We start from the raw sequence: 27588 nt of genomic DNA, 5'->3' as shown, positions 1-27588 counted from the left end.
GTTTGCCTCTTTTCTCATCATAAAGAAAAGGAAATTTAGGTGTTTTCAATAACAAAAATTTATTCTTCTCAATAAATAATTATCATATTTTTATCGATGCTACTACTTATAGTGAAGAAAGAAAGCAAAAAGTATATAATATTTTATTTATCCATAGAATTAGAAAGTCGCAGGTCTCGTAGCGATTTCTTAGCTGGACATTGAATAAATGTGTGCCGTGCCGTGTGTGTATATATATATATATATATGTATATTTATTTAATTTCTTGTTCGGACAAGCAAAATGCATTAAAATCAACAACTATTCAACAGTCAGGTGACTTTCTATAGAATCCAATTTTTCTCCAAAATTTCCAAACCCTCATCACTTTTCTCTCTCTAAGAACTGGGGGTTTTCCTAATTCTGCATTAGGGATTGCTAATTGGACTGTGCGCACGCATTTACCCATGGATTTTCACAGCAAGAAACTCATTAATGACCCAAACGGTTACGATTGTTCTTCACTCGCTACTCTTTTTGATTTTCTGTTTGCGATTTTTTTTCTGGTATAATTTGTTCGTACCCATTTTGGTTCTGCATTTTCGTTTTCGCGACTTTTTGGTGAAATTCTTCATTGTGTGATTCTATGCTTTTGTGGAGGTTTATGGAAGTGTGCGGATTTGATGCATGCATTTGCACTTGAATTTTGTGTCGACTTTGACTTTTTTGGTTTCGGTTGGGAGAAGCCATTTGCGGATTGCGCTTTATGTCGTATTGGTTGTGTAGATGTTACACTTGAGAATTATAACTGGTCAATTCCATTACCTGTACAATCGCACACATTCTTCTGCGTATGTGTGCACATTTGTGTAGAAACTACTCTTAATGTAGTTCACTAAGTGCAGCTTCTACGAGATTAGTTGCTTTTTTGCATGTATTGGAATTCAAAATTTTTCTTTTCATTTTCATGTTGTTTAACTGATGTTCTTCTTGAATTCTGAGTGGAATGCACTAGTGCTAATGTGCTTTGTGCTGATTGAAATGCTGTAGATCATGCTTTTAGAGTTGTATGTTATTCGGCTGGCCTGTAACTGTGACCCAGATATTGGTGCTTGTGTAATAGGTGTAATTGATTTTAGTGTAGTGGAATGTATCTTTTTCTTCCAATATTTGGGGATTGGATATACGTTTGATCGTTTTCAGCTTCGTTAGAGATGATTAAGAGATCTGCCTGTTATTTAAGCTGGCCCAAGATACATGTTCTATTTCCATTACAGATTAGTGCATTCAGGATTTTATTTAAGTAATTCTTGTTGCAGACGTCGTGACAGAGTTCATTGAGGGTCTGGTTGAAACCTATCCTGGGTTGCAGTATTTGGATGGTTTCCCTGATGTAAGTAACTGCATGAGAAAATATCTTATCCTGCTTCAATGAGCATGGGTTATATGCATTGTTTTCTAATTGGTAGACATCTTTTTATGTAGGTAAAAGTTGTATTACGTGCTGATGTTTCTGGTGCCACTTATGACAAAGTAGCCGTAATATCAGGTACTAGACATCGTTAGCTGCTTGTTTTTGTTTTCAGTTATTGTTGTTAGATATTTATATAGCAATTTGCAGATGATATATTCCGTGTTTGACTAGTAAGCAAAAGAATATGACTATATGAGTATCTATACATTTACTTGGTTGTGTGATGCAAGTCATCGAGTGATGACTGTATCTCGTCCTTTATTATTTATTATATCTTATTGTAGCTTAGATCAATGTAAACTCGAGTATTCCTAGATGCCAGTAAAAGGACTTGACCATCGCTACTAAATTGAATTTTTGTTGTTTCTTTTGATTCACATTTGGAAAACCAGTTAATATTATTGCCCTGGACACCTATACCTTTTGATTCACTTTTGTAAAGGACACCTATACCTTTTGATCAACAAAATCAGATGATTTTTACCATAAAAGAAGTAAATAATGTTGATGAGAAAATCCTATGGTTTCATGAAGATATAAGAACGCCTCTGTTCCACTTGCTCTTGTTTTTGTACTATAGTGGGAAATCATATTTTGCTGTCACTTTACTTGATCCGTTAAATATTGATTGGAGTAGAAGGAAGTAATAATTTTGATGATCCCACGAGGGGAAATAGATAATTCAATGTGGGAAATGGCTTATGACAGACTGTTATTTTAGACGCCAAACTTATTCATTTGATGGCATTATTAAGGACTCCAAGCTGACTCACTATTAAGAGCTCAAATTTTGATTAGAAGTTGTATAAGCATGCTGGTGAACCTGATGAAAGTTGCTTAACACATAGGAGGTGGAAGTGGTCATGAGCCTGCTCATGCTGGATTTGTTGGAGAGGGGATGCTTACTGCAGCAATCTGTGGGGATGTTTTTGCCTCCCCTCCTGTTGACTCCATTCTTGCAGTATGCAGATTTTTAATTTGCTTATAGATGACATCATCACTTCGTTTGTAGTCTATTTCGTTGTTGATTGTTTTTTTAGCTGATCATGCTAAATCTTTTGCATTAGGGCATCAGAGCTGTGACTGGACCTTCAGGGTGCCTCCTGATTGTCAAGGTATCTGTTAATGAAGTTCCCACGTCTCTTGTCAAATTTACGATAACTATTTGCTATCAACATATACTCATTTATTCTGTATCGTTATTTCACTTATGCAAATATATTGAGCCTGTTAGTGGATATTTTAAGGTTTTGTTTTTTGTGTGTGTGCGGGTGTGTCGTGTTCAGTTTTTATGATCAAATCTTGTTTTATTTCTTTACAGAATTACACTGGGGATCGCTTAAATTTTGGATTGGCAGCCGAGCAGGCTAAATCTGAAGGTTATAAAGTGGAGGTAGGTCCCTCTTTATATGCGCAGGCATGCAACTTATGCTTAAAATTTGATGGTTAGCTGATACGGGAATACAAGGGTTGTGTTAACAGATGGTAATTGTTGGTGATGACTGTGCTCTACCACCTCCGAGAGGCATAGCTGGGAGAAGAGGTTTAGCTGGAACTATTCTTGTTCATAAGGTTGTTTATATGTCTTCTTGATCCACCATTTTGATCTTTGTTATCTTTCTTATGGTCATGCTAGCCAGTTTTAGTTTGCTTATATATTTTCAATATTATTAATTGTTGTTGAACAGAAGCATTTCATGCTGATGTTGCAATTATGTCAAAAGTTAATTAAATTATCTTGTAAACTATCGAAATTCAGAGTTTTGGGGCTGCATTGCTACACTGGTTGTCATTCATTACCCAATCTCTCTAAATAATACATTTGAGAAGCGATATGTACTTCTGTTTCTAATTTTGCAATCTCAAATTGTGAATCACAGATTGCTGGAGCAGCAGCTGCTTCTGGTCTCTCTTTAGAAGAAGTTGCTGCTGAAGCTAAACGAGCATCAGATATGGTTGGCACAATGGGTGTCGCATTGTCAGTCTGCACATTGCCTGGTCAAGTGACTCCAGATCGTTTGGGCCCTGGCAAGATGGAGCTTGGCCTTGGAATTGTAAGAGGTTACTTTTGAATATATTTATATTGATTGGAAGAACAATTACTTTGGTTAGGAATGCTTCAATTTTTCAGCCATTTGAATATAGTGACAGTGGCTGTGCATACGGCATCTTAATCAGATGCATATTGACATTGATCCTTTGACTTGGAAAATTGTTATGTTTCTAACTAGTTGACACTGTTTTCTGATCCATTCATTTCTACACAAGAAATTGTGCATAAGATTTTTTGTCCTCATAGGCCATAGCTGTAGTAAGCTTCACTAAATCAGCAGCTACAGTAGAAGGAATTTTGACAAAGTCACTGGCTTACTGCATATTGATGTCACATGTTTGGAAATTGATCAATATTTACTGCTTGTCTTTCAGCATGGAGAACCAGGTGCTGCTGTGGCTGACCTCCAACCTGTTGACATTGTGGTCTCTCATGTCCTAAAGCAAATATTGTCAGCGGTATGCAAGTAATTATTAACATTTATTTTGTTTATTCTAGTTTGCCAATAATAGATCCTTTCGAAGACTTTGTCTGTGTTGGATGTCATCTCCTGATCCTAGTGTAAAACAATGTCTTTCCTGGTTTATGTAGGAAACAAATTATGTTCCTATTACACGTGGTAGTAGAGTTGTACTGATGATTAATGGGTAAGTCTGTAGCCTAATGTCTCTTTCTATTATGTCACGTGCTGTCCATGTTCCTATTTATTTTAGTTTTAATCGCTTTCCCCCTATTAAACTTTTTCAATGGTTGGGAATGCAGATTAGGGGCCACTCCTCTTATGGAACTGATGATTGCTGCTGGAAAGGCTGTTCCTGGACTGCAGCTGGAACATGGACTGGCTGTTGAGAGAGTATACACCGGGTCATTTATGACTTCTCTCGACATGGCAGGTAAGTCCATGCTGACCAATGTATGCTTATGAGAATGACTAGTTTATATTATCATTTTTATTATTTTCTGTCACAGGATTTTCAATCACTGTGATGAAGGCAGACCAAGCAATTTTGAACCGGTTGGATGCCCCAACTAGGGCTCCAAATTGGCCTGTTGCTGTAGATGGTCAGTCTCATGCCTGTGCATTCATGTGCTGCGCACTAATTTAGAGATATTTATTTGTCAATTGAAATTGACTTGTAACCGAAATAGTTATGTAATGTTATAATGCTCTCAGGTAACCACCCACCTGCAAAGATCCCTGTTCCTGTTCCACCATCTCGTTCTAAAAAGAATGATGAGGTATGCTGGACCTGTATACATTCTTTGGGAGCTTCAATATCTTATTATAGGGTACACCGTACACCCATATACGGAAGTTCTTGAAATTGCTCAAGCTGTAATTAAGTAATAAATAAACAACGTACTTTCTTAACATAGGATGCTATGATAGTTTATTTTCATTTCCTCTCTTAGCCAAAATTCTAATGTACCTTGTGCATATGGCTATTATACACGAAAAAATTCCACTTTTAATATAAATGTTATGCCAGTCTCAGACAAAAAAATACTATACCTTGGACAACATAAACTAATTATAACAAACTGCCATAGACAAAATATAGGTCGATGTTGTCTACTTTTTTAAGTTAAAATATAAATATATAAGGTCAGTATGAGATTTGCAATTCAAAGAACTGCCAGTGTTTGTGATCTATGGATGACTACTTTTCTTTGTGAATGAAACAATAGCTAGTTGTATCCTGGATTCATTCTTGATGCAGGACAGTCTTCGTTTACACATTTTTATGAGCCTCATCGATTTGTTGGTTCTTGTTCTGGTTAGGTATCGAGTCGGCCTGAACAGCTAAGTCCTCTGGGGCATATTCTTGAAGTGGCCATTGAAGCAGCAGCAACTGCAATTATCAATCTCAAGGACAATTTAAATGAATGGGACAGCAAAGTTGGTGATGGTGACTGTGGATCAACTGTAAGTGTGAATTATTATGTCTTTTTAAAAATGTGAATCTGGATGATCAAGTGATTCCAATTTCATCTGATATGGTAGATGTCTAGAGGTGCTTCAGCCATTCTTGAAGACATGAAAAAGTTGTGAGCCTCTTTTTCTCCATCTCTCCTCTTTCTCCTTGTGACATAGTGGTGTTTTTGGTGTGCTAAATGCTAATCAACATACAACATTGCATTGTGACCAGTGTTTTTTGCTTTACTCTGAAATTGAATAGTTGAAGTTACACTTTTTTCTTTTCTTTTTTCTTGTATATGTGTACTTGACATCTTTTGACAAAGCCTCGTTTTGGTCTATGGCAATCCTCTCTAATTCCAGAGTGTATTGATTGTATCATTACACCTTTCAGTTTCTTACTCTGCATTTCTTCTGTATTCTACTTTCCAGTTATCCTCTGAATGATCCTGCTGAGACTGTCGCTGAAATTGGATCTTCTATAAGAAAAGTCATGGGAGGAACAAGTGGCATCATGTATATTCCTTTCAAATCTTCATTTCTGACACTGTACTTGGTTATGGATGTTGTTTAATGTTTATCAATAATGACTGAAGACTTTCATATTGTTTCCTTTTCACAATAATAGATACGACATTTTCTTTAAGGCGGCTTATGCACACCTGAAGGCAAATAGTCATGCTGGCATCACAGCACTACAATGTGAGATGACTGAATGACATATAGCTTTTACATTTTGACTTGTGCATCCGACACTATGATTACTCCGAGCTTCTCGATATAGGGGCTGGTGCGCTTGAAGCTGCAATTGCTGCAGTCAGTAAATACGGTGGTGCCAAAGCAGGTTACCGGACTTTATTGGATGCTCTCATTCCAGCATCATCTGCCCTTAAAGAGGTCAGAAGCTGCATACCTTCTCCATTTAATTTGAGCTTAGATCCAAAATATTTTAGTTAAAATGAGAGCCTTTATGGGCAGAAATTGGCATCTGGAGAAGATCCTGTTGAGGCATTTGTTTTTTCCGCTGAAGCAGCTGTTACTGGTGCTGAGTCAACTAAAAACATGCAAGCACAGGTGATTATCTGTCATGAGCTTTTCTTTTCGTTACATACCGTAGTACTGTGCTGACTTTGCAAGAAGTTTAAAATAAAGAAAAGATGACCTAAAAACGAAGAAACCCAGTCACTAACGAGCACGGGTTTGCAGGCGGGGCGGTCATCATATGTGTCGGCTGATATTCTAGCATCGGTTGCAGACCCGGGAGCGATGGCTGCAGCGTGTTGGTACAGAGCCGGGGCGTTGGCTTTAAAGAGCAAGTTCAAGGGTTGATGAGTAAGGTTAGAGGCATGTATCCTTGCGGCATCCTTTTTTTTGTTCTCGAGGAGGAGGGGAATTTTTGTTGAGGATCAGCTTTCCGCTTATGCAACAGTTTATGCATAAAGCTGAGAGAGCGTTAAATTCATCATGTATTGTTCTCACATGTGTTACTATCACTCAACTGCAACAACTATCATTCAATCTCTTTTACTTCATTTTAAACAAATTTTGCCATTGAATAGGGTATTGTTTTTCATTACTTCTGATAAACTAGAGAAATTGAAGAGACAATTAACCAAGGTCATGTGCATTTAATGAAATTCGTTAAAAACTCATCTTGTGTTACCACTATAATCCTAACTTGATCCTCTTACTTTTTGCTGGTTAAAATGGACATTTAACTTTAGCTTTTTTGTTTAGACGAATTTAGAATTACACCCGTCATTTTTATTTATAGTTGTAGGGTCTATAAAATTTTATTCACATTTAGTGTGATTCATACTCTATTATTCACTTCACACATTTTATTAAAAGTTGTGCTGTCTATGATGTGATAAAATTTGTGATACGAGGGAGTATATCTTTTACTATTATAAATATGCCCTTGCAAATTTTGATAAACCTATTATAATATCATTATTTAGTTTAAACTCTAGAATATCTTAGTAACTAGTACATCCTTCTGCCAACCACGATATATTTATTTGTTTTTAAAATTTTAAATTATGAAAAAAATATTAAAATATCATTATTTATGAATTAGATTAATTGATTACAAAAAAAAACATGTTAATTTGAATATTAATATTTAATTTCAAATAATGTATAATAACAATATTATCAACTTAATGAGTATGATATTAAATTTAATTAGTATTGTATAAGTAATAATTATATAAGTATAAGTAACAATTAAATTTATAGATTGTAAAGCGACTAATTTAAGTCAATCTCATTTTGAGCAACTAATACTAAACCATCAATATAACAAACTTAATAGTCCTCATTTAATATACAATTTTGGGCTCTTAAAAATTCAAACTGTATTATTAAAAGTTTATATTTAAACTGCCCATAACAAATGTGTTTATCTAAATAAATAAATAATTCATATACATAATTAAATAAATATATTTAATATTCTAAATTATAATTTTAATATATATAACTAATTGTTTATTTACAAATTCACATTAAGATTAATACTACAAATTTCCTTCTCTTTTAATTGCATTAAAAACTACTACTATAATTTAAGCTGCTATTTCAAGCAATAAAAATTCAGCCATACATCTCAACGATAGTGCCCAATTATGCATGACAAATGATGAACTAAAGAATAGCTCTCTCTCTCTCAAAAAAAATGATGAACTGAAGTTTATTTATCAAAAAAATGTTAGCAAAAGTGAACATATACACGCCTTCACAAATTGAGCAACTCTTAACTTGCTAGTTGGAAACATTAGTAGAAGATGTGCTCATATTTAGTTGCTTCATTCTCAAGTCATCCTAACCTTGCTATTTAGTGATATGATATCGTCTCCCCCGGCTCGCCCTCCACGTCTCGTTGCAAGTCAGATATAACAAGCCATGGCTGATATTCCTCCTCGTTCGCTTGAATTCTAACAGTCAGCAGCTAAAAGGCTCCGAAAAAAGTGGCGATCCCAAAAACAATGAATAGAACTCCACCAACATATCCGACCTGATTGTAACACGAGCCAAGATTCAGAATGACTATTGAACCATTGTTATTAACTGGAATGGTTTTGATAGGTTTACCAGCTTTTCGGAAATGTATTTTGCAAGAAACGCGCCTCCAAGTATTGCAAGAGATGTCGCCATCAGGTGTCCTATGATGGCTCCACTTGCAACTCCCCATGGAGACTGTAGTAGTGTATAACACAGTCAACAAAACTTTCTTATTCTGTTAGGTTTTTGGAGAATGGCAGAGTTTGTGCAAAAAGAATTTCGACAAGTTAATACCTGTGCTGCACCGAGGGCTATCGTTGCCAGCATTGAGCGATCTCCCCATTCCTGAAAGGTAAGTTAGGTAACATTTCTAAGAAACATGAAATCTTTGGTTACACATATTTGAGAAAATTTCTAATTAACAGACGTAACATGGAAAATCGAGCATATATATCTGTACTTCTTGAAATAGGTTTAATGCAGTTAGGTCGAGATTGAGTTGGTAACAGGCAGCTATTCCCTCCATCCCCTAATTTCATGCCCCTTTGAGAATGACACGAGTTTTAATAAAATGGTTGAACGTGTTATGAGTAGAATAAGGGTCCCACCTTTTTGAGGGTGTTAAAGTGAATAAAGTGGAGTGGAGTAAGGGTCCCACCTTTTATGGGGCTGTGTGGAGTAATTTTTACTAAAAGTAGAAAGAGGCATGAAATTGGGGGATGGACTAAAACGGCAAAAGGAGCATAAAATATGGGACGGAGGGAAGTATTACTTTGGCTAAAAATCTATTGTAACGTCTAGAGAGGGTTTGCCTGAGTATTATGCTTTTCCGTTTCTCATGTAGCTACGAGCAAAACTAGAGGATGTAATGGAAAAATGATGAATGCTTTATCACAAATAGAAAAAACAGATATATATATATATATATATATATATATATATATATATATATATATATATTGAAATTGCAACAGAGGAAAATACTTACAGCAAAAAATACAAGGCTGAATGACTTCCAAATAACTTCAAGGGGATTTGATAGTTTTTTTGAGGCCTGCCAGTGCATAACATGTTAGAAATTCAAAACAAGCTCAGATAGAGGGAATAGACCAAAAGGCATCACATTCCATAGAAAAATATTCGAGATGAATCGAGACAATAGCTATGAGCTATTGTGCGATCAGAAGATTCTCCATGAGAATGCTAATGAAAAAAAAATCACCTTTTCCTTCACAAGCTCTTCAGCTTCAGCAAATTCGTCAGATTCCTGATTGCTCGGCTCCCCGGTTTTAGCTGCTGCAGAAGGAAGGTCCCATGCATCTTTAATTGATTTAAGACCAAAGAACACCAAAAGGGTTACGGCAGCATACTCTCCAATCGGCAAAGCTGTTCCAAGATTAGCAGACTCTAAGAATCCTCATGGCAAAAAAGAAATAGTTGTACTTAACGAATGCCCACCATGTTTATTTACAATGAAGTATCATATATTTACAATTTTCCAGATTTAAGATATTTACACACACACACACACACACACACACACACAAGAAAAAAAGGATTACATTAAGAATCAATTCTGGTTTTATAAGAAATTACTCACCCATTTTGGTCTCTTCGCATTTGATTGTGTGAGTTTCAGATAACATGATTCGTATATGACATGTATGCCTAGACTAACAAATGACTATATAATGGCTGGGGGCAGTTGGCAAGAACTATTTCTTACTTGTCTGAAATTGAGCAGGCACTGAGTGAAATATCCGACCAATTATGACGGATAGGACAGTCATAAGCGACAGTGCACCCACTGACCCGAGAAGGACCTGGTCACGATTATGAAGAGTAAAGTGTGCAATGTTACTTCCCATCACATGACAAGAATTAGTATTGGTTGAGCATTAAGTTCTTAGGAAATGCTAACTTATAAGCCATAGGGCCATACATTTGATTCCAAGTTGATGATCGATATAAAAAACATTTGAAAGATCAATTACAATATTTGAAACCATCTCATAACTAACATAGGTATAGTTAATTAATGGCAATTGACATTTCCCCTTAAGATACTCACAGACCACCACCATCCGTATCTTAAAAGAATTAGAATGAACAGGTCCACAAACATGATTGGTACTTTGGAAGATTAACTCTCATTTTGAGTCATTTTTAACAAACAAGCAAAATGCTACGTGTGGGTGTACGCACAAGTTATGAATTTAAATAATAAATTTCTATACATATACATATCAGGAATAGATAAATCTTATCAAAATTTTGAAGAATTTTAGACACAAAAGGATTCTTAGGATGTTGATATATCAAAATTTGTACGAATAGTCACTTTTATCATAGTAGTAATAGACTAAGTAAGAAATAAAAAAAAAAAGGTTTTAAAAAAAAAAGAAGGTGATAACCTAAACGGAAAAGGATCATTCTGCAGAAGATTGTTTAAAGCAAAATAAAGTGGTGATTAATGGTAGAAATCCTAATAAAGAGAAATATAGGAGAGATGATGCATAAATTTGAAATGCCTTGGTTCAAGCAACATATAGGATTGGTCATAGTATTGAAAATATCAATAATATTTCTCTTAAAAATAGAATCAGAAGAAACCTTGATAGGAGCAAACACATTTTCCACATGGATGTTTCTGCGTGTGTGTGTGTGTGTGTGTGTGTGAGAGAGAGAGAGAGAGAGAGAGAGGGTTACCAGCACTTTCTCATATTGCATGGCCAAGAGAGCAGCAATGAAGAAAGTCTGTCAAATGAAAGCAAAACTCTAACTAATTAAAGCCGAGCAACATCTTCCAGCCTCAACTATAACCCAAATATAAATAATCAGATGAACATGCTAGCACAATTGCAAAAAGGAAAGTTGATCAAAGCAAAAACATGTACATACACCTTTACTAGGTTTAATATACTTACGAATATATTGAATACATCTAAAAGGACCCCACACAAAATACTCATAAAACCAGTTGCAGTAGGCATCCAGGTCAAGACTAAAAGAACACAGAGACGCTAGGCCTCTGGTGCATCCAGCACAAAACTTCCGCACAAATACATAAATGATTTAGCATTCGGCTCTAGAGTCTCCAGACTCTCCACACATGCAAATGTTCTTTGTATAAAAGTTATACATGTATATGTTTGTGTGTGTGTGTGTCTATGTGTCCATGTGCAAATATTATACCTTGTCTCCAATCTCAGAAACAAATATCAAAGAGAAAGCTGCAGTGAATCCTGACTTTGCTAGCGCTGGTAAGACTGATGCAGGCCCATTCTTCAAAAGAATAAGTAAGAATGCTAAAGTGCATGAACACAGCACAACAGCAATAGGAAAAAGATAAGGAATTCGATCAGGAGATTTCTCACTGCCATGAAGTTGAACAAATTAGTTAGGACATAGTAACGTCTAATCGGTGCATTCGGAGCAAAAATATGGAACACGGAAGAGAATGACATGTCTCTGCTCATGCTTAAGAAAAGACAACTTGGAACATAAGAAACAACTTGGTCGGAATGATTCTGAACAGATAGATGAGGTGGAGCTTGCATGATGCTTGTTATAACGATCCAGATAAATCGTTCACCCACATTGAAACACTCAAGTCAACACACAACACTTTTCTCCACAAACATGAAGCTGAAGCCAGAACTACTTACATTTTTGAGGAAGTTTCAGTATGTTGTTCGGCAGAGGAGCTCTGGCTGTCGTTTCCCTGCCTCTCGTCATAGCTACCAGATCCAGCTCCCACATTCAAAGCATGTGATCTAATTGATCTGCTCCCCGCAGCATATCTTGGTGCCTCTCTGTATTGCACTGTGAAAAAAGAAGTTTTATGACCATTGCGTAAAGGGGATAGCAATTAAGAAACAGAAAACTGAATTAGTTAATTTTCAAAACTTAAAGAAAGGAAAGAATAAATGTTGATATTATTTATTTATTTATTATTATTATCTACTCCCTCCGTCCCATAAAAGTGTGCACTTTTTGCCATTTTGGGACGTCCCACAAGAGTGTGCACTTTCCTTTTTTGGACTCTTATTCCACTAATAATACGCTCACCTAACATTTATTAAAACTCGTGCCACCAACAATCATGCACACTATTATAGGACAGAGGGAGTCACACACAATCCGAATGAGAAAAAAAAAAAGGAGTAGATTGAATATTTCAGGGAAGGACAAAGAAAAGGAGATAAAATATGAGAGAGAGGAGACTTGAACATCGTAAAAATGCAGATGCTTCATACTATTATATAAATCAACCTCTTCTATACAACCTCGAACCCATACCCAAATGATAATTATGAGAAGCTGTGAAAACTTAGAATTCAGTCTAAAAGTGTTTCAATTATACGCCAGACGTCTGCAATAATGTAGAGTTACTAACTTCAGTCACTGCAGAAAGAACACCAGGACATGCCCCTTAATTTTCCTAGATCAGGTTACTCCATGAGGCTGCCCCATTGCAAACATAAGGAAGTAGATCATGTAAGGCATCGCACTTCTTTTTCAATTGTGTTATATGATGAATTAGAGGCAGATGCCGTACTTCATCTAAAGCTAAATCAATAAAACGTACTCCCTCTGTCTCCGAATAAGTGTAATATTTTGAAAATAGTTTTGTCTGCGAATAAGTGTCCTGTACTATTACAGAATTCTACGCAAAAATGATGTCACATTACCAGATTTACCCTTATTTAGTTTTTGAATACCACTATAGTTTTGTAGACTTTTTCATATGCCCCAAAATAATTACGGGTAATAGAGTAAATTTGCCCACTTATGCATTTTTTTATGGCAAAAGGGATGCTTATTTAGGGACAGAGGCAGTAGTTTTTAAGCTTCAAAAAGGAACTGAACTGTTCAATCAAGTATTCAACCAAATTACAGCAAACAAACAAAAGAAAGAAAGAAAGAAAGAAAGTATGTCAGCGACTTCATAATGTTCATAGATCTGCTGTCTTTCATATGATGACGATCGAATGAAAGGCCAGGCGATTGATCGGCTCTTTGGACTGAGTAAAATCACCTAGTCATAATAGAAATTCTTAAAGTTTCCCTAAATGATTCAAATCCGATGGAGTGATCAGGGCTTCATCATTTAAGAACTAAATCCGGAATTAGGAATATCTATTGTACGGCATTGAAATCAGAGAATTGATCGATCAGCTTTGAAGACTAAGATGAATCATTTTAGCTACTCGCACAACCACCAAAAAAACAAGCAACAGAAATTAGCTGTAGAAACGTAACAAGTAGATGAAATCGAGTCTCATCCTTAACAAGATACCTCGAAATCAACTAATTCCAGCTGCAACATCCAAATAGAGCAGCTAAACGTTACTATATGTATATATGCAAATCATAACAGCGCTAACAAACGCATAATTCAAACTCCAACAAAATTAAAAATCACAACCACAATCAAAGATGCAATCTTTCTTATAATGCCCCAATATCTTCGCTACGAAGTAGCAGAACTTACACGAAGAAGATGATCTGGTGATTTTCCCGGGCACCAGAGGAGAAAACGGCAGTGTGGTAATCAACCCAGAAAGCGGGCGAGCAATTTTGTCGGTGGTTGATGATAAAATTTGGGGAGTCTGAGAAGCCAAAACTTGCATTTTGTTGCTCTTTTCAACTGGCAGATAATCTGGTTTCAGTTAGGAGATTTTGTGTCCCATTTCAGTGAAAATCTTTGGGTGCAGAGAGGAGGAGACGCGAGAGAAGAAGATTGTGTTGTGTGGCTGCTTCCTACTGGGCGTGTGGTGTGTTTGGGAAGGAATTTTGGAAGTATTTGGGAATTCTATATTTTTCTAGAATTTTGATTTTCTCAGACTTTGATTTGAAATTGAAAGATTATGAATAGATATTAGTGGAAATCACCATGCATTCTAATTTATACTCCTATATAATAAGCTATTAAAATTTAATTTCAAGCGATAACATTTTGATAATTATTTGGAACAAGTGTTCGAGTACAAAAATTACATTAAAACATAAATTGATAAGTATATGTTATTTTCAATCTTGTTGATTTGTATGTGTATTCTATGAATACATGACTTGATTCATTCGCCCTAATCACCTCCAAAATTATTTTAATTCTTTGAGTGTATACGAGATTTGATGAAATTAGTTTAAGTTTTAGATTCTCTATTTCTGAAGTGGAAGTTTTTTGTTATTTATTTATTTGAGGAAAAAGCTGTGTATATTACTTAGATCCTTAAGCCCTAGAGAAAAATCTTTAGTCCAATAGACCGATTGAGTAAAAGATCTAGCAAACTGAGCTAGTCTATGAACCGTGCAATTAGCAGAGCGCTGCGTATGAAAAACTCCACGCAAGAAGCTTTCTCTCGCCACCTAAAGAATGTCACACACATCATTCGGGAGGAACTTCTTATCGTTTATTTGAAAATATCATATAAACTTTAACGTGTTTAATTGGATTATCTTGTAAGATATCAATATTATATTTAATTAATTATATGAATATATAATTATGATAGGAGAGAGAAATTTTGATAATTTAGTCAATAAATTTATGATACAAGGCTGAAATTATTTTTAGTATATTAATGAATTAATATTTAATATAATAAAAATTTGTATTATCTATTCTCCCCTAAAATGTGGTATACAAAACTCTAAAGAGTTCTTTCTCAAAAAAAAAAAAAAAACTCTAAAGAGTTCCAGCTTGATATTGAGCTTTGTGTTTGTGAAACATACAAGATATTAAAGAGTTATAAACTTATAATTATACTACATATTCTAATCATTCATAGCAAATGAGCTCATATTATTTAACATATTTATTTCTTAGTTTTTTAAAACAAGATACATATGTATGATATTTTTGAGAACAATATATTTATTTTTTTAGGGATTGTAGAAAATTTATTTTGAAGCCGCCGTATTTATTGCGATTCTATGAAGTGAATTCCATATTTTTCTCAAAAGAAGTTCTCTTGTGAAGATCTTATAAAACTCGAAATAACATTAAAACCCATTCAAATCTAATTAACACCGAAATAGCTAGGCTTTTAATTCTCAACATTTTTTCTTGCAATTACATTCTTAAATATATCCTCATGTAAACTGTACAAGAAAATATTATTATGATCATAAAAAACATGTAAAATAAAGTGAGACAATCAAGGGTGCAAATAGGAAGTGTATGCTCTAGATTAGCTGTTAATTATGTGCAACCTTATTATTAGACAGAGAACTTTCCTAATTGCAAGATATTGTATGCGATGAATATCTTTTTGGCTAAAAAAAAAAACATAACAATATAAATCTAAAAAATATCATGAAAAAGTTATAGTCTCACTCAATCAATATTATAAATTTTTTATTTTGAAAATTATTTTTATATTTTAAATCTCACTCACATTTACTCCATTCGTCCCAATAATAACTTCCCAAATTTCATTTTTGAACATCTTATTTATAATTCCCTAAAAAAAACATCTTATTTATAATATCCCAACCAAAAAAGGAAATAATTTACTTCATATATTATCTCTATCTCTCTCTTACTTTTTAACTACTCTTTGTATCTCTCTCGTTATTTATTTTTTCTATATATAGTATATTTTTTAAATTTGGGTGCTTTATTTTTTTGAGACGTTAATATTTATAAACAACTCGTAGTCAAATGCCACAAACGTAGTACATTACTACTCTTTATGGAACTCAAAAAATATTTTTTATATAAATTATTTTATTAGTAAAACTCAGCCCATATAGCATAAGTACAATTTGGTGGACGGGTGAGTAAAAAAAACATACTATTATGATTCTTCTTTGCCAAAATAATGCATTTAGCCGTCACTTTTATCACACTCTCTTTTCTTTTTTTTGAGAGAAAGGAGATTTCTCTATTTTTGTGCCATTTTTCCCAACCCTTCTCCCCTTCCCAAGGAGGGCTTAAAATCTGAAGGAAACAATTAAAAAACCCTAAATCGGCCGACTCTCATTCTCTCAGTAAGTTCTCTTCCTTCACTTGCACTGTTTCTTGATTTTCAGTAGCTATATTTGCAATTTGAATTTGGTGCAAGCATTGTTTTTTATGAATCCAGAGAGATCTGACTTCAAAAGCCCCAAAATCCCTGCATTTAATTTGTTCTGAATCTTACGGTATCTCATATCCTGCCCGTGTTCTTGTTAGTGATTGCGTAGAGTGATTTGTTTTGTTACAGTCGTATTTCTTGTGTGGTTTTTGTAGGGTTTGCGATCATTATCTCGAGAGCGACTTTACGTCATTTTGATTATTTTGGTGAAATCTCATTTCGGATTATTGCTGAGTTATTGTACGGTCGAATTCATATTTTTCGCGGGTTTGTTGAGTTTGATATTTGGAAATAACATAAGATGGATGGAAATGGGAATATGAATTTTAGGAATTGGGGGTTTCTTGAACCCCCAGCAAGTAGTATGAAGAACCAGCTTGGCCTTCAGTTAATAACTTCCATGGCTGAGAAGCCCCTCTTTGGCGGCGGCGGCGGCGGATTTCGTGACCACCAGAACTTGCACCCGTCGCCGGTCATGTCATCTATCAATGGTGGGCCGTTTCATCACCATCGTGTTGGTGGTATTTCAGAATCCCACATTCCCGTCGACTATTGGATGAACCAGAGCCGGGAGAAGTACCTAAATGTATTACCTGTAAACCACCAACCTGCTTATTATCAATCGAGCTATGGGGTTTCGCCCGAGTCATCATCTGCTCATTCTGTCCAAATGCCTCAGCAGTTCAATTTACAGAAGGCTGAAAATGTGATGTCTGAGATGGAAGAGATGTGCGAGGAAAAAGATGATGGTGGTTGTAGCAGTGGTGGGGCAGTGGTAGTAAAGAAGAGAGGTGGCAGTAAGGTCACAAATTCTACCCCGAAAGAGAAGAAGCCGAGGACCAGGACTCCTCGACCTCCAAGGGATGAGCCCACTCCTCCATCCAGCCGGGCCAGGATACCAAAGAAGCGTGCCGAAATTGTTATTAATGGAATAAATATGGATATTTCAGAAATCCCTATACCGGTCTGCTCCTGCACTGGAGCACCTCAGCAGTGTTATAGATGGGGATCTGGTGGTTGGCAATCTGCTTGCTGTACAACTCACATGTCTGAGTATCCGTTGCCTCCGAGTGATAAGAGACGTGGTGCAAGGATAGCGGGACGGAAGATGAGTATTGGAGCTTTCAAAAAGGTCCTGGAAAAACTTGCATCGGAAGGCTATAACTTCTCTAGCCCAATTGATCTGAGGAGTCACTGGGCAAAACACGGTACAAATAAGTTTGTGACAATCCGATGAAGTTTGTGATGGAGATGCTGCGGTTGGCTTCTAAGTTTTCTGCTGTACATAATATGAACAGCCTGGCGCTTTTGGGTGGTTACTAACTATTCAGCTTCCAGAATTGAGTTACATTTTCCAGAATTTTTGCCTCCTGGAGCACGCGGAAGATTTTAACGAACTGTTCACGTTTTGTAGTTCAACGAAAACAGTAATCTTGTCTAGTAACAAGGTATGGGATTGATTTGTTGAGATTTATTTTATTCAGTTCTGATTCCTAATTTACTTCCTGATAATCAATTTGTTTTAGATACTATTTGGCATTTGCATCTTGTTTCTAAATTGTTTTTTGCATAATATACTAAGAGAAAATAATGGCATGCTTTGGAAAGGCACTGATGTATCTACTGTGATTATTGTATCCTTTTGCTGTTCTTCAGCTTCTAGTGAAGCAATTATATTAATGTACAAAAGTGTAAAAGATAATAAAGTTTAATAAGAATAGATTGTTGGTAGTGAGTGATCATTGAATTCCTAAAATAGGATGTAAATGCTATTTGGATGGGCAAAGGCATAGATTAAACTTATTATATTTCTATGAAAGTCAGTAAGATACAAAATCCTCAATCCAGATACATCCTAGCCTTTTAAGGTAACTGTTTCTTGAAAATGTATTTGATTTCCAACTGTTTAGAAAGCTGTAGGTTTCTGAGGTGTGCCCTTTTTGATTTCATTTGGAGTTGGACATGCTACATCCAATCCTGGGGATTGCTTGATTCATACTTGGTTTAGGTTAGATTCTTTATGCTTATTAAAGGATTTGTTGATGTATAGAAAAATCAAAGAAAACTATGCATGTTTATCTACCATTAACTGCAACTAAGCCTTTCTTGCTAGCTGTGACTTGTGTGGGTGAGTAAATGATGAAACATTTAGGAGCATTTGGTTTGTTGGATGAGATAGATGAGATTGATAGGATTGAGGAATGATTAGATAATCAACTCAACTTTGACGTGATAAATAATCATCTGATTGCATGATTAGGGGAGTGGTCGAGTTGTCTATCACATGCCTTATCCACTCACAAACCAAACGCCTCACTAGTGTATTAGCTGTGATGAAAAAGGACTGTGGACGATGAGATAGATAAGATTGATAGGATTGGAGGGTGACTAACTAATTCACCAATTTTGGGGTGATAAATAATCACTCAATTGCATGATTAGAGTGCAGGTCTAGTTATTCATCATGGGTTCAATTATGTAAACCAAACATTTAATTAAATTGGATTAATCCTGGTATATGTTCATTTTAGTCTTCTAGCTATGTGGGAGTTGTGTTTTGCTTAAAGCCTCAAATAATGCTGGAAGACCTATGTATTAAATGAGGATAATATAGGAATGTCTATCTATCATGTTACTAAATTTATTTGAGCCATAAATATCACGTGATATCCGATTGTGCTCATTTATTGACAACATAATATGGCTTTGGGATAAAGTGAGCATCGAGCTTGATTTATTGGGTGTTACATTATCATTTTCAATTTATTGAGAAAAAAAATACCTAGCCCTATTATTGGGATAAAATAGTATATTAACCCTTTTGAAAACTAATTTTATCGGTAGAACGCTAAATAACGTGATGAATATTTAAAAAGTTAGCTTTTTATCTAATTTAAGAATATATTTAAATATTAATTGTTAAAAAAAAAACATCTTTGACTTGATTTTGATTTTATACATGACTTCTAGTACAACATTTTTATAATAACTTTATTCCTATTTTTAATTAAAAAATGATTAATTGTATGTAAATTACTGAACTTTCAATAGATTCTTATTTTGTATATCTTAAAATGACGTTATTTTCATTTAACTATACAATACAATACAATGTCAGTTTTTTTTTTTCTACACGGTTATGTATATGTTATGCAAGCATATTTATGGTAAGCGAGTATATTTATATCATGTCACCACGATAAAAAATGAATAAATATACAAAATGAGAAAAAAGAAATAATTAAATTATTTTAAAATTCGTGTTCAAAATAAGAATTTATTAATAGCTCAATAATTTATATGCAATTAACCCATTTTACAAATATTGCGACATGATTTACTCCCAATTTTCGGCACTTGCCGTTGCCACTGCATTTTTCAAGTCGTCGGGAAGTTTTGTTACTTGTATTTTGCCGCCAATAAAATTACCAATTTTGTCTATAAATCATATCTAAACTAAGATTCGGTCCGAATCTTTCTCAATTAAGCCCAACTCCTTTTGAAACCTAACTAGTATATAATGTCAAATAATTAGTATAAGATTGAAGCGGTCTGAAATTAATTAACGTTAAACTCGGTAAGCTGGCGTCACACTCACCACTAATCCGATATTATAATTAATTAAAGATGTTTAAACTGTTTTGTCCTATTCAATTTCCTTAATCATAGGATTTCCAAAGGGTCATATCATCACAACTTCTAAGGCTGGCGCGATCGAGACAGAGAGAGAGAGATCCACACCCTCACATCAGCTTTTCTCACTCATGAAAATCTCCTCCCTCATTCAATCCGGAATTAATCCTAATTCTACCAACACCAACACTGATGTACATAATCAATTAAAGCTCAATTTGACCTAATTAATCTCTCTCCACACATGCAACCTTCATGGACGCAGAATATCACAAGCTGAAGGCCATCCCCTCCTTCAAATACTCGGACACCGACGACATCCCGAGGTTCCAGAAGCTTCGCACCGTCTCCTCCTTCAAGCACGTGATCGATGCGGCGGGGACTTCGCCGGCGCTCAGCCGTCAGGGATCGGAGACCGACGAGACCCCCGCGAGGTTTCACAAGCTGCGCACCGTCCCCTCCTTCAAGCACGTGATCGATGCGGCGGGGACGCCGCCGCCGATCAGCCGGGAAGGATCGGAGACCGACGAGATCCCCCCGAGGTTCCAGAAGCTTCGCACCGTGTCCTCGTTCAAGCACGTGATGGAGGCGGCGGCGATCAGCCGCGAGGGATCGGAGACCGACGAGATCCCGATCCGGTATCAGAAGCTGCGCGCGATCCCGTCGTTCAAGCACGTGATGGAGGCGGCGGCGATGAGCCGCGAGGGATCGGAGACCGACGGCGGCGAGCTGCCGCGATACACGAGCCTGAAGGACGTGATGTCGAGCCTGTCGCCGAGCGGAAACGCGGACATCGCGATCCGGAACGAGCTGGTGAAGCACGCGGCGTCGGCGTACGTGCTGTCGGCGACGATCATCAACCCGGGGCAGCGCGACGGCCAGAATTCGAGGATGAAGATGTGCTGCCTGTCGTGCTGGCACATCCACGTCGGATTGCCGTTGCAGGCGCTGTGTTGGCCCATCGTTCATTTTGTTTATCAAATTGTGCGTAGGGTTAGGAACGCTTTGAGGTAAATCACCTGCTAATTCAGCTTCGCCTTTTCACTTTCCTTCAATTTTGTTTCTTTTTCATTAATTAGTTTGATTGATCGGTTTAATTGGATCCGACGGTGAGGAGCGATCGATGATTCGTGAAGATTAGATGTTAATGGGATGTAAATGATTCTAAAAAAGAAAAAAGATTCAGAGCAAAGAATTTTGCCTACTATTTGGAATGGCAGCTTTGCGAGATCAATGAAATTTGATCAACTTTGATTTTCATTTCATTTCATTTCACAAATTATTATTGAGATTATCGTTTTAATAAATTACATAAAAATCAAAGTTCGGTTTATTCTTTTCTATTAATTATTGACGTTAAAGGGAGAATGAAGAAAATGTTGAGAGCCGAAAGATAGAGAACCAAAAGGTTGCTCTTGAGATGCATGTTCATGCAAGTGATGCATGAACCATTTATAGACTTTATATTATTAAGTCACTATTGTTACTTCATAACTTTTGCAGTAACCTTTTGAAAATAGGAGCGACTTCAATTAAACCTTTGGATTCTTGCAGTAACTTTGAATCTCCATTTACTTTTTATAATTTTCAATTATATCTATATTTTTTTCTCAAATTATATATTAAAATATTAATTTCATATAATTATGTTTCATATCATGTACGTTTTATATTAGAGGTGGTCTCCTGTACACCCGGGTTGTACTCGACCCGGATCATGATCCAGTTGGACTATCCTGACCAATTTTTTCTTGAAATGACACTAACACGATTTTGGAATGACACTAACACTATTTTATTTTACAAATGACACTATTTCAAAAATAACACTAACACTATTTTGTTTTACAAATGACATTATTTCAAAAATGACACTAACACTATATTGAAATGACATTAACACTTGACATTTGGGTAAAATAGTCCAGTTGGATCAGGATTCGGGTCGGGTACGACCCGAGTGTACAGGAGATTTTGTGTTTATATTATTAATGTTCTAGTCATGCATTTGCTAACTTTTCTAATGTCATGTAATTATTTTTAATTATACTAATGCCTTTGTTATTAATTTAATCAGTAGTCCATATATCAAATTAATTAAGCAAGCTACGTTCCCATTATTTTACTTAATCAAATCCAATTTCCTTGAATAACATTAAATCCATTAATTGTGAAGATTCAAGGCCAAGTTAATTAATAATAGACCACTCTTCATTTTAAAATAGGCCCATGAAATGAGCCCAAAACCCTTCACTCTTTTCTTCTTCAGTCTCTCTCTCTCGCTCAGCAACCGTCGCAGGTAAGCTCGGCCGCTGCCGTACACACCATCATCTCTCTCTAGCATCTCACACTTTACACGTGGACTGACGCGTGTAGACTCATGGGGCGGATGCTTGAGCGCACTCTGAAGAAAGGGCACAAATTGGTTCCACCTACCTTAGAAGGAGGGAAGGCATTAAGCGAGGGACAGATGTCCGAGAGGCGGACACACTGGTTGGGAGCTGATGTCGTTCCCCTACTTGGAGTGGAAATATGAATGAAAAAAATGATAAAAATTTCTTTTTTAGAAAATGAGGAATAAGAAAGAAGAGATTTAAAGGGTGTTTTTTTTTATACCTCTTTTTTTCATGATAAAAAGAAAAAAACTCTCATATACGTAATTCGTCTTTATCTCACACTATAGTATTTGGTTGATTAAAAATAACTTTATAACGAAATACTCGGTGTTTATGTGGATAAAATAGACTAATAAATAGTAAGGGAAACGTGGCAGGTCCGATCCTAATAGTAATATATTTTTGTTAGATATAGTTGGAATATTTTAGAATATATGGAAGCTAAGGGTAGGGATGTGACAAGTCTTTGGGCTACAAAATTGAATGAGAAGCCAAGTTGAAAGTGTAATTTTATTCCATGAGTCATTTTTCCTTATTTCATAGTCATCTTCTTTGATTGGTGAGTTTGCAGACTTCACCTCAAGTTAGGTTTGAGGAAGGCCCAGCTTCTATGTGGTCCTAAATATTTACACATTTTCGGCCTACTTTAATATTAAATTTGAAAATGACTCTTTATGAACATTTCCATATTGTAAAACATGTTAGTATTTTTCTTCTTACCTATACATATATACATAGAGAGAGAGAAAGGGAGTTCAAATGAGAACGAATAACTATTCTCAATGTTTTAGCTAACATATATACTCAATCTTGATCATTGATAGTGAAAATTTGGATGATCTAGACGCATTCAAGTTAAATGTTGACGCTAAAAGTTTAAAATATCGACATATATAATTCTAAAATATATAAATACTATTTAAATCGTTTTGACATGCATTTTCAAAAAAGTAAAAATATAAACTAGAGAAATAAAAATACCTTTTAAAATAATAGTATAAAATATGAACCATTTTCGGATCTTAGATCATCAAGATTTACGATCGATGATCATCACTTTGTTAATGAATTCAAGGTATTGAGTTCAGACATTTACACAACGAATTTAAACTTATTCTACATAAAATTCAAAACATTTACACACGATTTTTCAAAAATCAAATCTCAACCGTTAGATAATTATGGGTAGATCTAGTATAAATCCGTTCTTATTTTATACTTTAAGAGTGAAATATGTTGCATTAATATATATAATAGATGAGATATTTTTATGTTATAATTTTATTTTATTTTATTTCGAAAATATTTTTTTGTACAAAAGATGAAATTATTCTTCCCGAGTTAGGAAATGGGGATAGATCTTATTCCTCCCAAAGTGGAATTATTTTGTAATTGGCATTTAGGGTTTGAGAGGAACAATCCAAGTGCTAGGTAGTGTATGTGAATTACCAATTTTAGACATTAAATAATAATGGGCTTTAATTAGGGGTTCAGTTTTGTCTGTGGTCCTAACTTGGGCTTCTCTTTTTCGGTACAAATGTTATGAGAGTGACCATGCCTCTCAGATTAATTATATAACTATTGAATCAGCTTTCAATCAAAATAGTGATACCTTCGATTCCCTCTCTTTTATTATTTTCTTCTTCTTCACTTTTGGGTGTGTGACCACTTTCCATTTAAATTATTATGCTTCGCATTTTAGATTGCACTTCTCATATAAAAAAAAATACCTATCCATACTACAGTATTTTCACACTTCACAATATCATCCTCCGTTATATTTCTTCCTCAACTTTCTCTCATTCTCTCTCTTTGTTCTTTAATGGATCCTAACTCCTCCGATTATTTTTTTTCAAATTGGATCGGTGATCTTTCCGGTCCACACTACTAATTGGACCTCTTAGCGGTGAATTTAGGCGACGAGCCTCAAGGAGAAGGTCACGCCTCGGTGGAGCCACAACGTCGAAGAAGGCGAAGGCCTACAAGGAGAATGTGTTGGCGGCTAGTGCAGACGATAAGAGGGGTTGCCACAATAACACTCTCGAGGAGACCGATCTCATCGTCCGTGTATTAATTGAGGAGACCAACGATGCAAATCTGGACCACACATTTTCTCCATATGACGTACCAAGATTATGACACGTGGCAGAGGCCTTGCAAGACAAAATCCGTGCAGGAGTAAATTCGAAAAAAAATCAATTATATATATTTATATAGGGGTGCACTCCAGTGAGACCCTCTATTTTTCGTGAGACACTGAGGACAATGAATAAGACATATATACTAATGAACAAGGCATTATATACTGATGAAAAATGAAATTTAAAAAATTGGTAATGAATAAGGCATATATATACTGATGAACAAGGCAGTATACACTGATGAACAATGCAGTATATACTGATGAATAACAAAATTTAAAATATTTCACTCCTTCCTGCAGGATTTGAACCCTGAGAAAAAAAATCTCCCTCCAGATACAATATCAGCCATAAGATTGATAAAATAAACGCACGAGATCATATCTAAGGTCTCACTAAAAATAAGGGGTCTCATTGGAGCGCTCCCTTCATGCATAATATTTCATAGAAATATGCATAACTTTACACACAAAAGTGCATTAAATTGTACAAAAAAAAGTATTGCATTTTTTTTTTCAAAAAATCTATTTTTTTTGTTTTTGTTTCAGTGACCCACCCCACTCCTCCCTAGGGTCAATTTTTTTTTTGTTGAAATTTATTTTTTGTACAACAGAACAATGCATATTATAAAATTGAACCATGTATATTGTGTCAATTAACCCTTCGTATTGTGTTGATAAATCATGCATGTTGCAGAGTTCACTGACACGAGATGCATGGTTCAGTTTTATAATATACATTGTTCTGGGCCGAAAACCGGTCCACCTGACAGAAGATCCGGGCCGATTACGATTTACCATTCTGGTGAACCGGAACTACCGGTTCGGGCCCAAAACCGACGATTTACGGTCCGGTGGCAACACTAACCATCTGTGAACTAGAAAATTTAAGCTACTAGGACGGATCTCTTTCCTAGTTCTAATGGCTTTTTTTTTTTTTTGGTTGAGATCATAGTTCTAATGTTTCTTTGTGATAATTAGTTGCGTGACAGAGTACGTGACACTTGTGTGAGGAATCAAAGAATTGTATTACGCTAATATTATTAATACATTTGAATTCTTTATATTTTAAGAACCAATATGTAATTTTCTTTAAAATATTTCTCCATATTCTTGACGCAAATTTCTGCGCAAATCACTAAATTTACAAGCGTAGAAAAATGTTTGGGTGTGTAAGGATTCCTTTCATCGTGTTATGCTTGTTTTGTGTGTACGTGTGTGCGCGCGCGCAGTAGTGAAGAAATTCTCGTGAGGAGGGGCTGAATTTGTACGGGATTTGAAGGCGGTAGTCCCGAGCAAAAGTTTTTTGGCCAGTTAATACGGTTTGTTTATTTTTTAAGAAAAGAAAAGCATAATAGTAGTAATAGTAATGAATAAGAACAAAATTTTCATACACACTAAATAGATCCAATACACTAAAAATGATTTAAGAATAAATACTTGACTAGCTAATTGTTTCTATTTCGAGAAATCAATGACAATTGATTTCGATGTGTATTCATCAATTAAAAATAATGTTGCAAGTTCTTCTAATTATCAATTATTGAGAAAATATTTTTCTCAATGTACACAACTATATCATTCATTCAATTGTTGAGAAAAATATAATTAGCATGTTCTGTTATGTTCTACACAATCTATTAATTCAACACAAAAACTTGGGTACAACCGACTGTATCGTACAACCGGGTTGACCCGCACTCATAATAGTGTTATTTATACGATTCGGGTCAGAATGCGAATTCGGATCAGGGTGCTGATCATGGTCTAGATGTGGGTGTAACCCGATTTTACCCAATACCACCTCTTCATTTAATTACATATTAGAAATATATGGGGTGGGCTGAAGCCCACCCTAGCCTGGCTGTGGTTCCGCAAGAGAGAGAGAGAGAATAATGACAAATAAAGAAAATTAAGAGGGTAAAAGCAAAGTCCAAATAGTACTAATTTATTGTGTTGAAAGAATGGGGACATGATGGGAGTTGGATTCTCACACACATGCACCCATCACAACCATGTCTTTTCTTTACTAATTAATCATCCCTCCCAACTTCTCTTCTTTCATTTTTCCATCTATTCCTACGCATCCAATCAACTACTTTACAAAAATCACTATTTTATTCAATAAACAATATATATATATATATACCATTAGATCATACCGATCATATTAATATATTTATCAACTTAACTTAGACTCTTCGATATTATTACATTGCCAAAAACAAATCTTAACTCACCTGCAACACGACCTCCCACTAATCATTTGGAACTATGTCCACTTAAACTTATTATATTAAGTGAATTCAAGATTTTGTACACATAAATGGAAATACGTAACAAAAAATTAATTATGCCTTCTATTGAGCTATAGTAAAGCCTAGGAAGCTTCTCCAAGAGAAGTTGTATTCTTGCATTTAACGCTTATTTGGTTGATATATTTAATTGTCGTTTTATTTCAAGTTCTCATGCATAAAACAAAATGTTGAAGATGGTGTAACATAAGTTCAAGCATATATAGTCATGATTTTGAAAAACCGATGCACGTTATATATAATAAATATACAATAATGAGTGAAAAAAAGATTTTTATACTTTTGTAAGGGGGTTGAGAATCATGCATGTGAGTTAGCAATTAAATGATTAATGTGGTGAAAATTGATATAATAATGAATAAAATAATGTAGATAAGAATTAGAGAATGGTGAGGTGGTGATATCATTGTGTGAGGGAGGGGGGGTGGGGGTGGGGGTGGGGGGGGGGACCCTACTGCTTTTTTATACCGGCAGCCACCAAACAGGAGGCCACATTTTAGGTGTCGAAAGAGCTAACTTTTCTTGAGAATCTATTTTCTTCTATCAACTACTCATCACATTTCATAGATGATCATATATAAATAAA

The 27588-nt window shown here is 35.4% G+C and overlaps 4 protein-coding genes across 7 annotated transcripts; 3 read left to right on the top strand and 1 right to left on the bottom strand.

Moving 5' to 3' along the window:
- The first annotated feature begins 251 nt into the window (after positions 1-251).
- Positions 252-6968, top strand: LOC130987944 (putative 3,4-dihydroxy-2-butanone kinase). 2 transcript variants are annotated; one of them, XM_057911659.1, is made up of 21 exons: positions 252-316; positions 413-487; positions 1300-1373; positions 1466-1529; positions 2303-2415; positions 2522-2569; positions 2776-2847; positions 2937-3026; positions 3335-3508; positions 3882-3965; positions 4099-4154; positions 4270-4400; positions 4477-4569; positions 4682-4746; positions 5291-5434; positions 5513-5553; positions 5858-5941; positions 6054-6127; positions 6210-6322; positions 6404-6499; positions 6632-6968. In XM_057911659.1, exons 2-21 carry the CDS (start codon positions 448-450, stop codon positions 6752-6754), a joined length of 1779 nt encoding a protein of 592 aa, XP_057767642.1. In that variant the 5' UTR covers positions 252-316; positions 413-447; the 3' UTR covers positions 6755-6968. The 2 variants fall into 2 exon arrangements, with proteins under 2 accessions (XP_057767642.1, XP_057767641.1); XM_057911658.1 differs by having other exon boundaries at positions 253-316; positions 5513-5556.
- Positions 6969-8106: 1138 nt separating this feature from the next.
- On the bottom strand, positions 8107-14271 carry LOC130987943 (protein PAM71-homolog, chloroplastic-like). The gene is made up of 10 exons (XM_057911657.1): positions 13929-14271; positions 12100-12256; positions 11627-11807; positions 11141-11188; positions 10158-10254; positions 9654-9817; positions 9420-9485; positions 8726-8776; positions 8522-8626; positions 8107-8444 (listed from the first exon to the last, which is right to left on the bottom strand). The coding sequence occupies exons 1-10, from the start codon at positions 14065-14067 to the stop codon at positions 8379-8381; spliced, it is 1074 nt and encodes a 357-aa protein (XP_057767640.1). The 5' UTR covers positions 14068-14271; the 3' UTR covers positions 8107-8378.
- A 2045-nt stretch (positions 14272-16316) lies between these two features.
- On the top strand, positions 16317-18050 carry LOC130987941 (protein BASIC PENTACYSTEINE2-like). The gene is made up of 2 exons (XM_057911656.1): positions 16317-16432; positions 16674-18050. Exon 2 carries the CDS (start codon positions 16820-16822, stop codon positions 17753-17755), a length of 936 nt encoding a protein of 311 aa, XP_057767639.1. The 5' UTR covers positions 16317-16432; positions 16674-16819; the 3' UTR covers positions 17756-18050.
- Positions 18051-20190: 2140 nt separating this feature from the next.
- LOC130987940 (uncharacterized) lies at positions 20191-22819 on the top strand. Of its 3 annotated transcripts, none has more exons than XM_057911653.1 (2): positions 20191-21161; positions 22528-22819. In XM_057911653.1, exons 1-2 carry the CDS (start codon positions 20407-20409, stop codon positions 22685-22687), a joined length of 915 nt encoding a protein of 304 aa, XP_057767636.1. In that variant the 5' UTR covers positions 20191-20406; the 3' UTR covers positions 22688-22819. The 3 variants fall into 3 exon arrangements, with proteins under 3 accessions (XP_057767636.1, XP_057767637.1, XP_057767638.1); XM_057911654.1 differs by having other exon boundaries at positions 20210-21161; positions 22421-22557; XM_057911655.1 differs by lacking the exon at positions 22528-22819 and adding an exon at positions 22377-22495 and having other exon boundaries at positions 20211-21161.
- Positions 22820-27588: the final 4769 nt, after the last annotated feature.

This window comes from Salvia miltiorrhiza, chromosome 6, assembly GCF_028751815.1.
Source record: "Salvia miltiorrhiza cultivar Shanhuang (shh) chromosome 6, IMPLAD_Smil_shh, whole genome shotgun sequence".
In the NCBI taxonomy this organism is placed as follows: Eukaryota; Viridiplantae; Streptophyta; class Magnoliopsida; order Lamiales; family Lamiaceae; genus Salvia; species Salvia miltiorrhiza.
This window is presented reverse-complemented; position numbering and strand designations above follow the sequence as displayed.

Coding starts and splice junctions, on each gene's coding strand:
- LOC130987944 (XM_057911658.1), top strand. CDS start 448: ATGGATTTTCACAGCAAGAAACTCATTAATGACCCAAACG. Junction 2,848..2,936: donor CTGAAGGTTATAAAGTGGAG/GTAGGTCCCTCT, acceptor TTGTGTTAACAG/ATGGTAATTGTTGGTGATGA. Junction 3,966..4,098: donor TAAAGCAAATATTGTCAGCG/GTATGCAAGTAA, acceptor TGGTTTATGTAG/GAAACAAATTATGTTCCTAT.
- LOC130987940 (XM_057911653.1), top strand. CDS start 20,407: ATGGACGCAGAATATCACAAGCTGAAGGCCATCCCCTCCTTCAAATAC. Junction 21,162..22,527: donor AGGGTTAGGAACGCTTTGAG/GTAAATCACCTG, acceptor TGACGCGTGTAG/ACTCATGGGGCGGATGCTTG.
- LOC130987943 (XM_057911657.1), bottom strand. CDS start 14,067: ATGCAAGTTTTGGCTTCTCAGACTCCCCAAATTTTATCATCAACCACC. Junction 10,255..11,140: donor TGCAATATGAGAAAGTGCTG/GTAACCCTCTCT, acceptor AATCGTGACCAG/GTCCTTCTCGGGTCAGTGGG. Junction 8,627..8,725: donor TAGCCCTCGGTGCAGCACAG/GTATTAACTTGT, acceptor ACACTACTACAG/TCTCCATGGGGAGTTGCAAG.
- LOC130987941 (XM_057911656.1), top strand. CDS start 16,820: ATGGATGGAAATGGGAATATGAATTTTAGGAATTGGGGGTTTCTTGAA.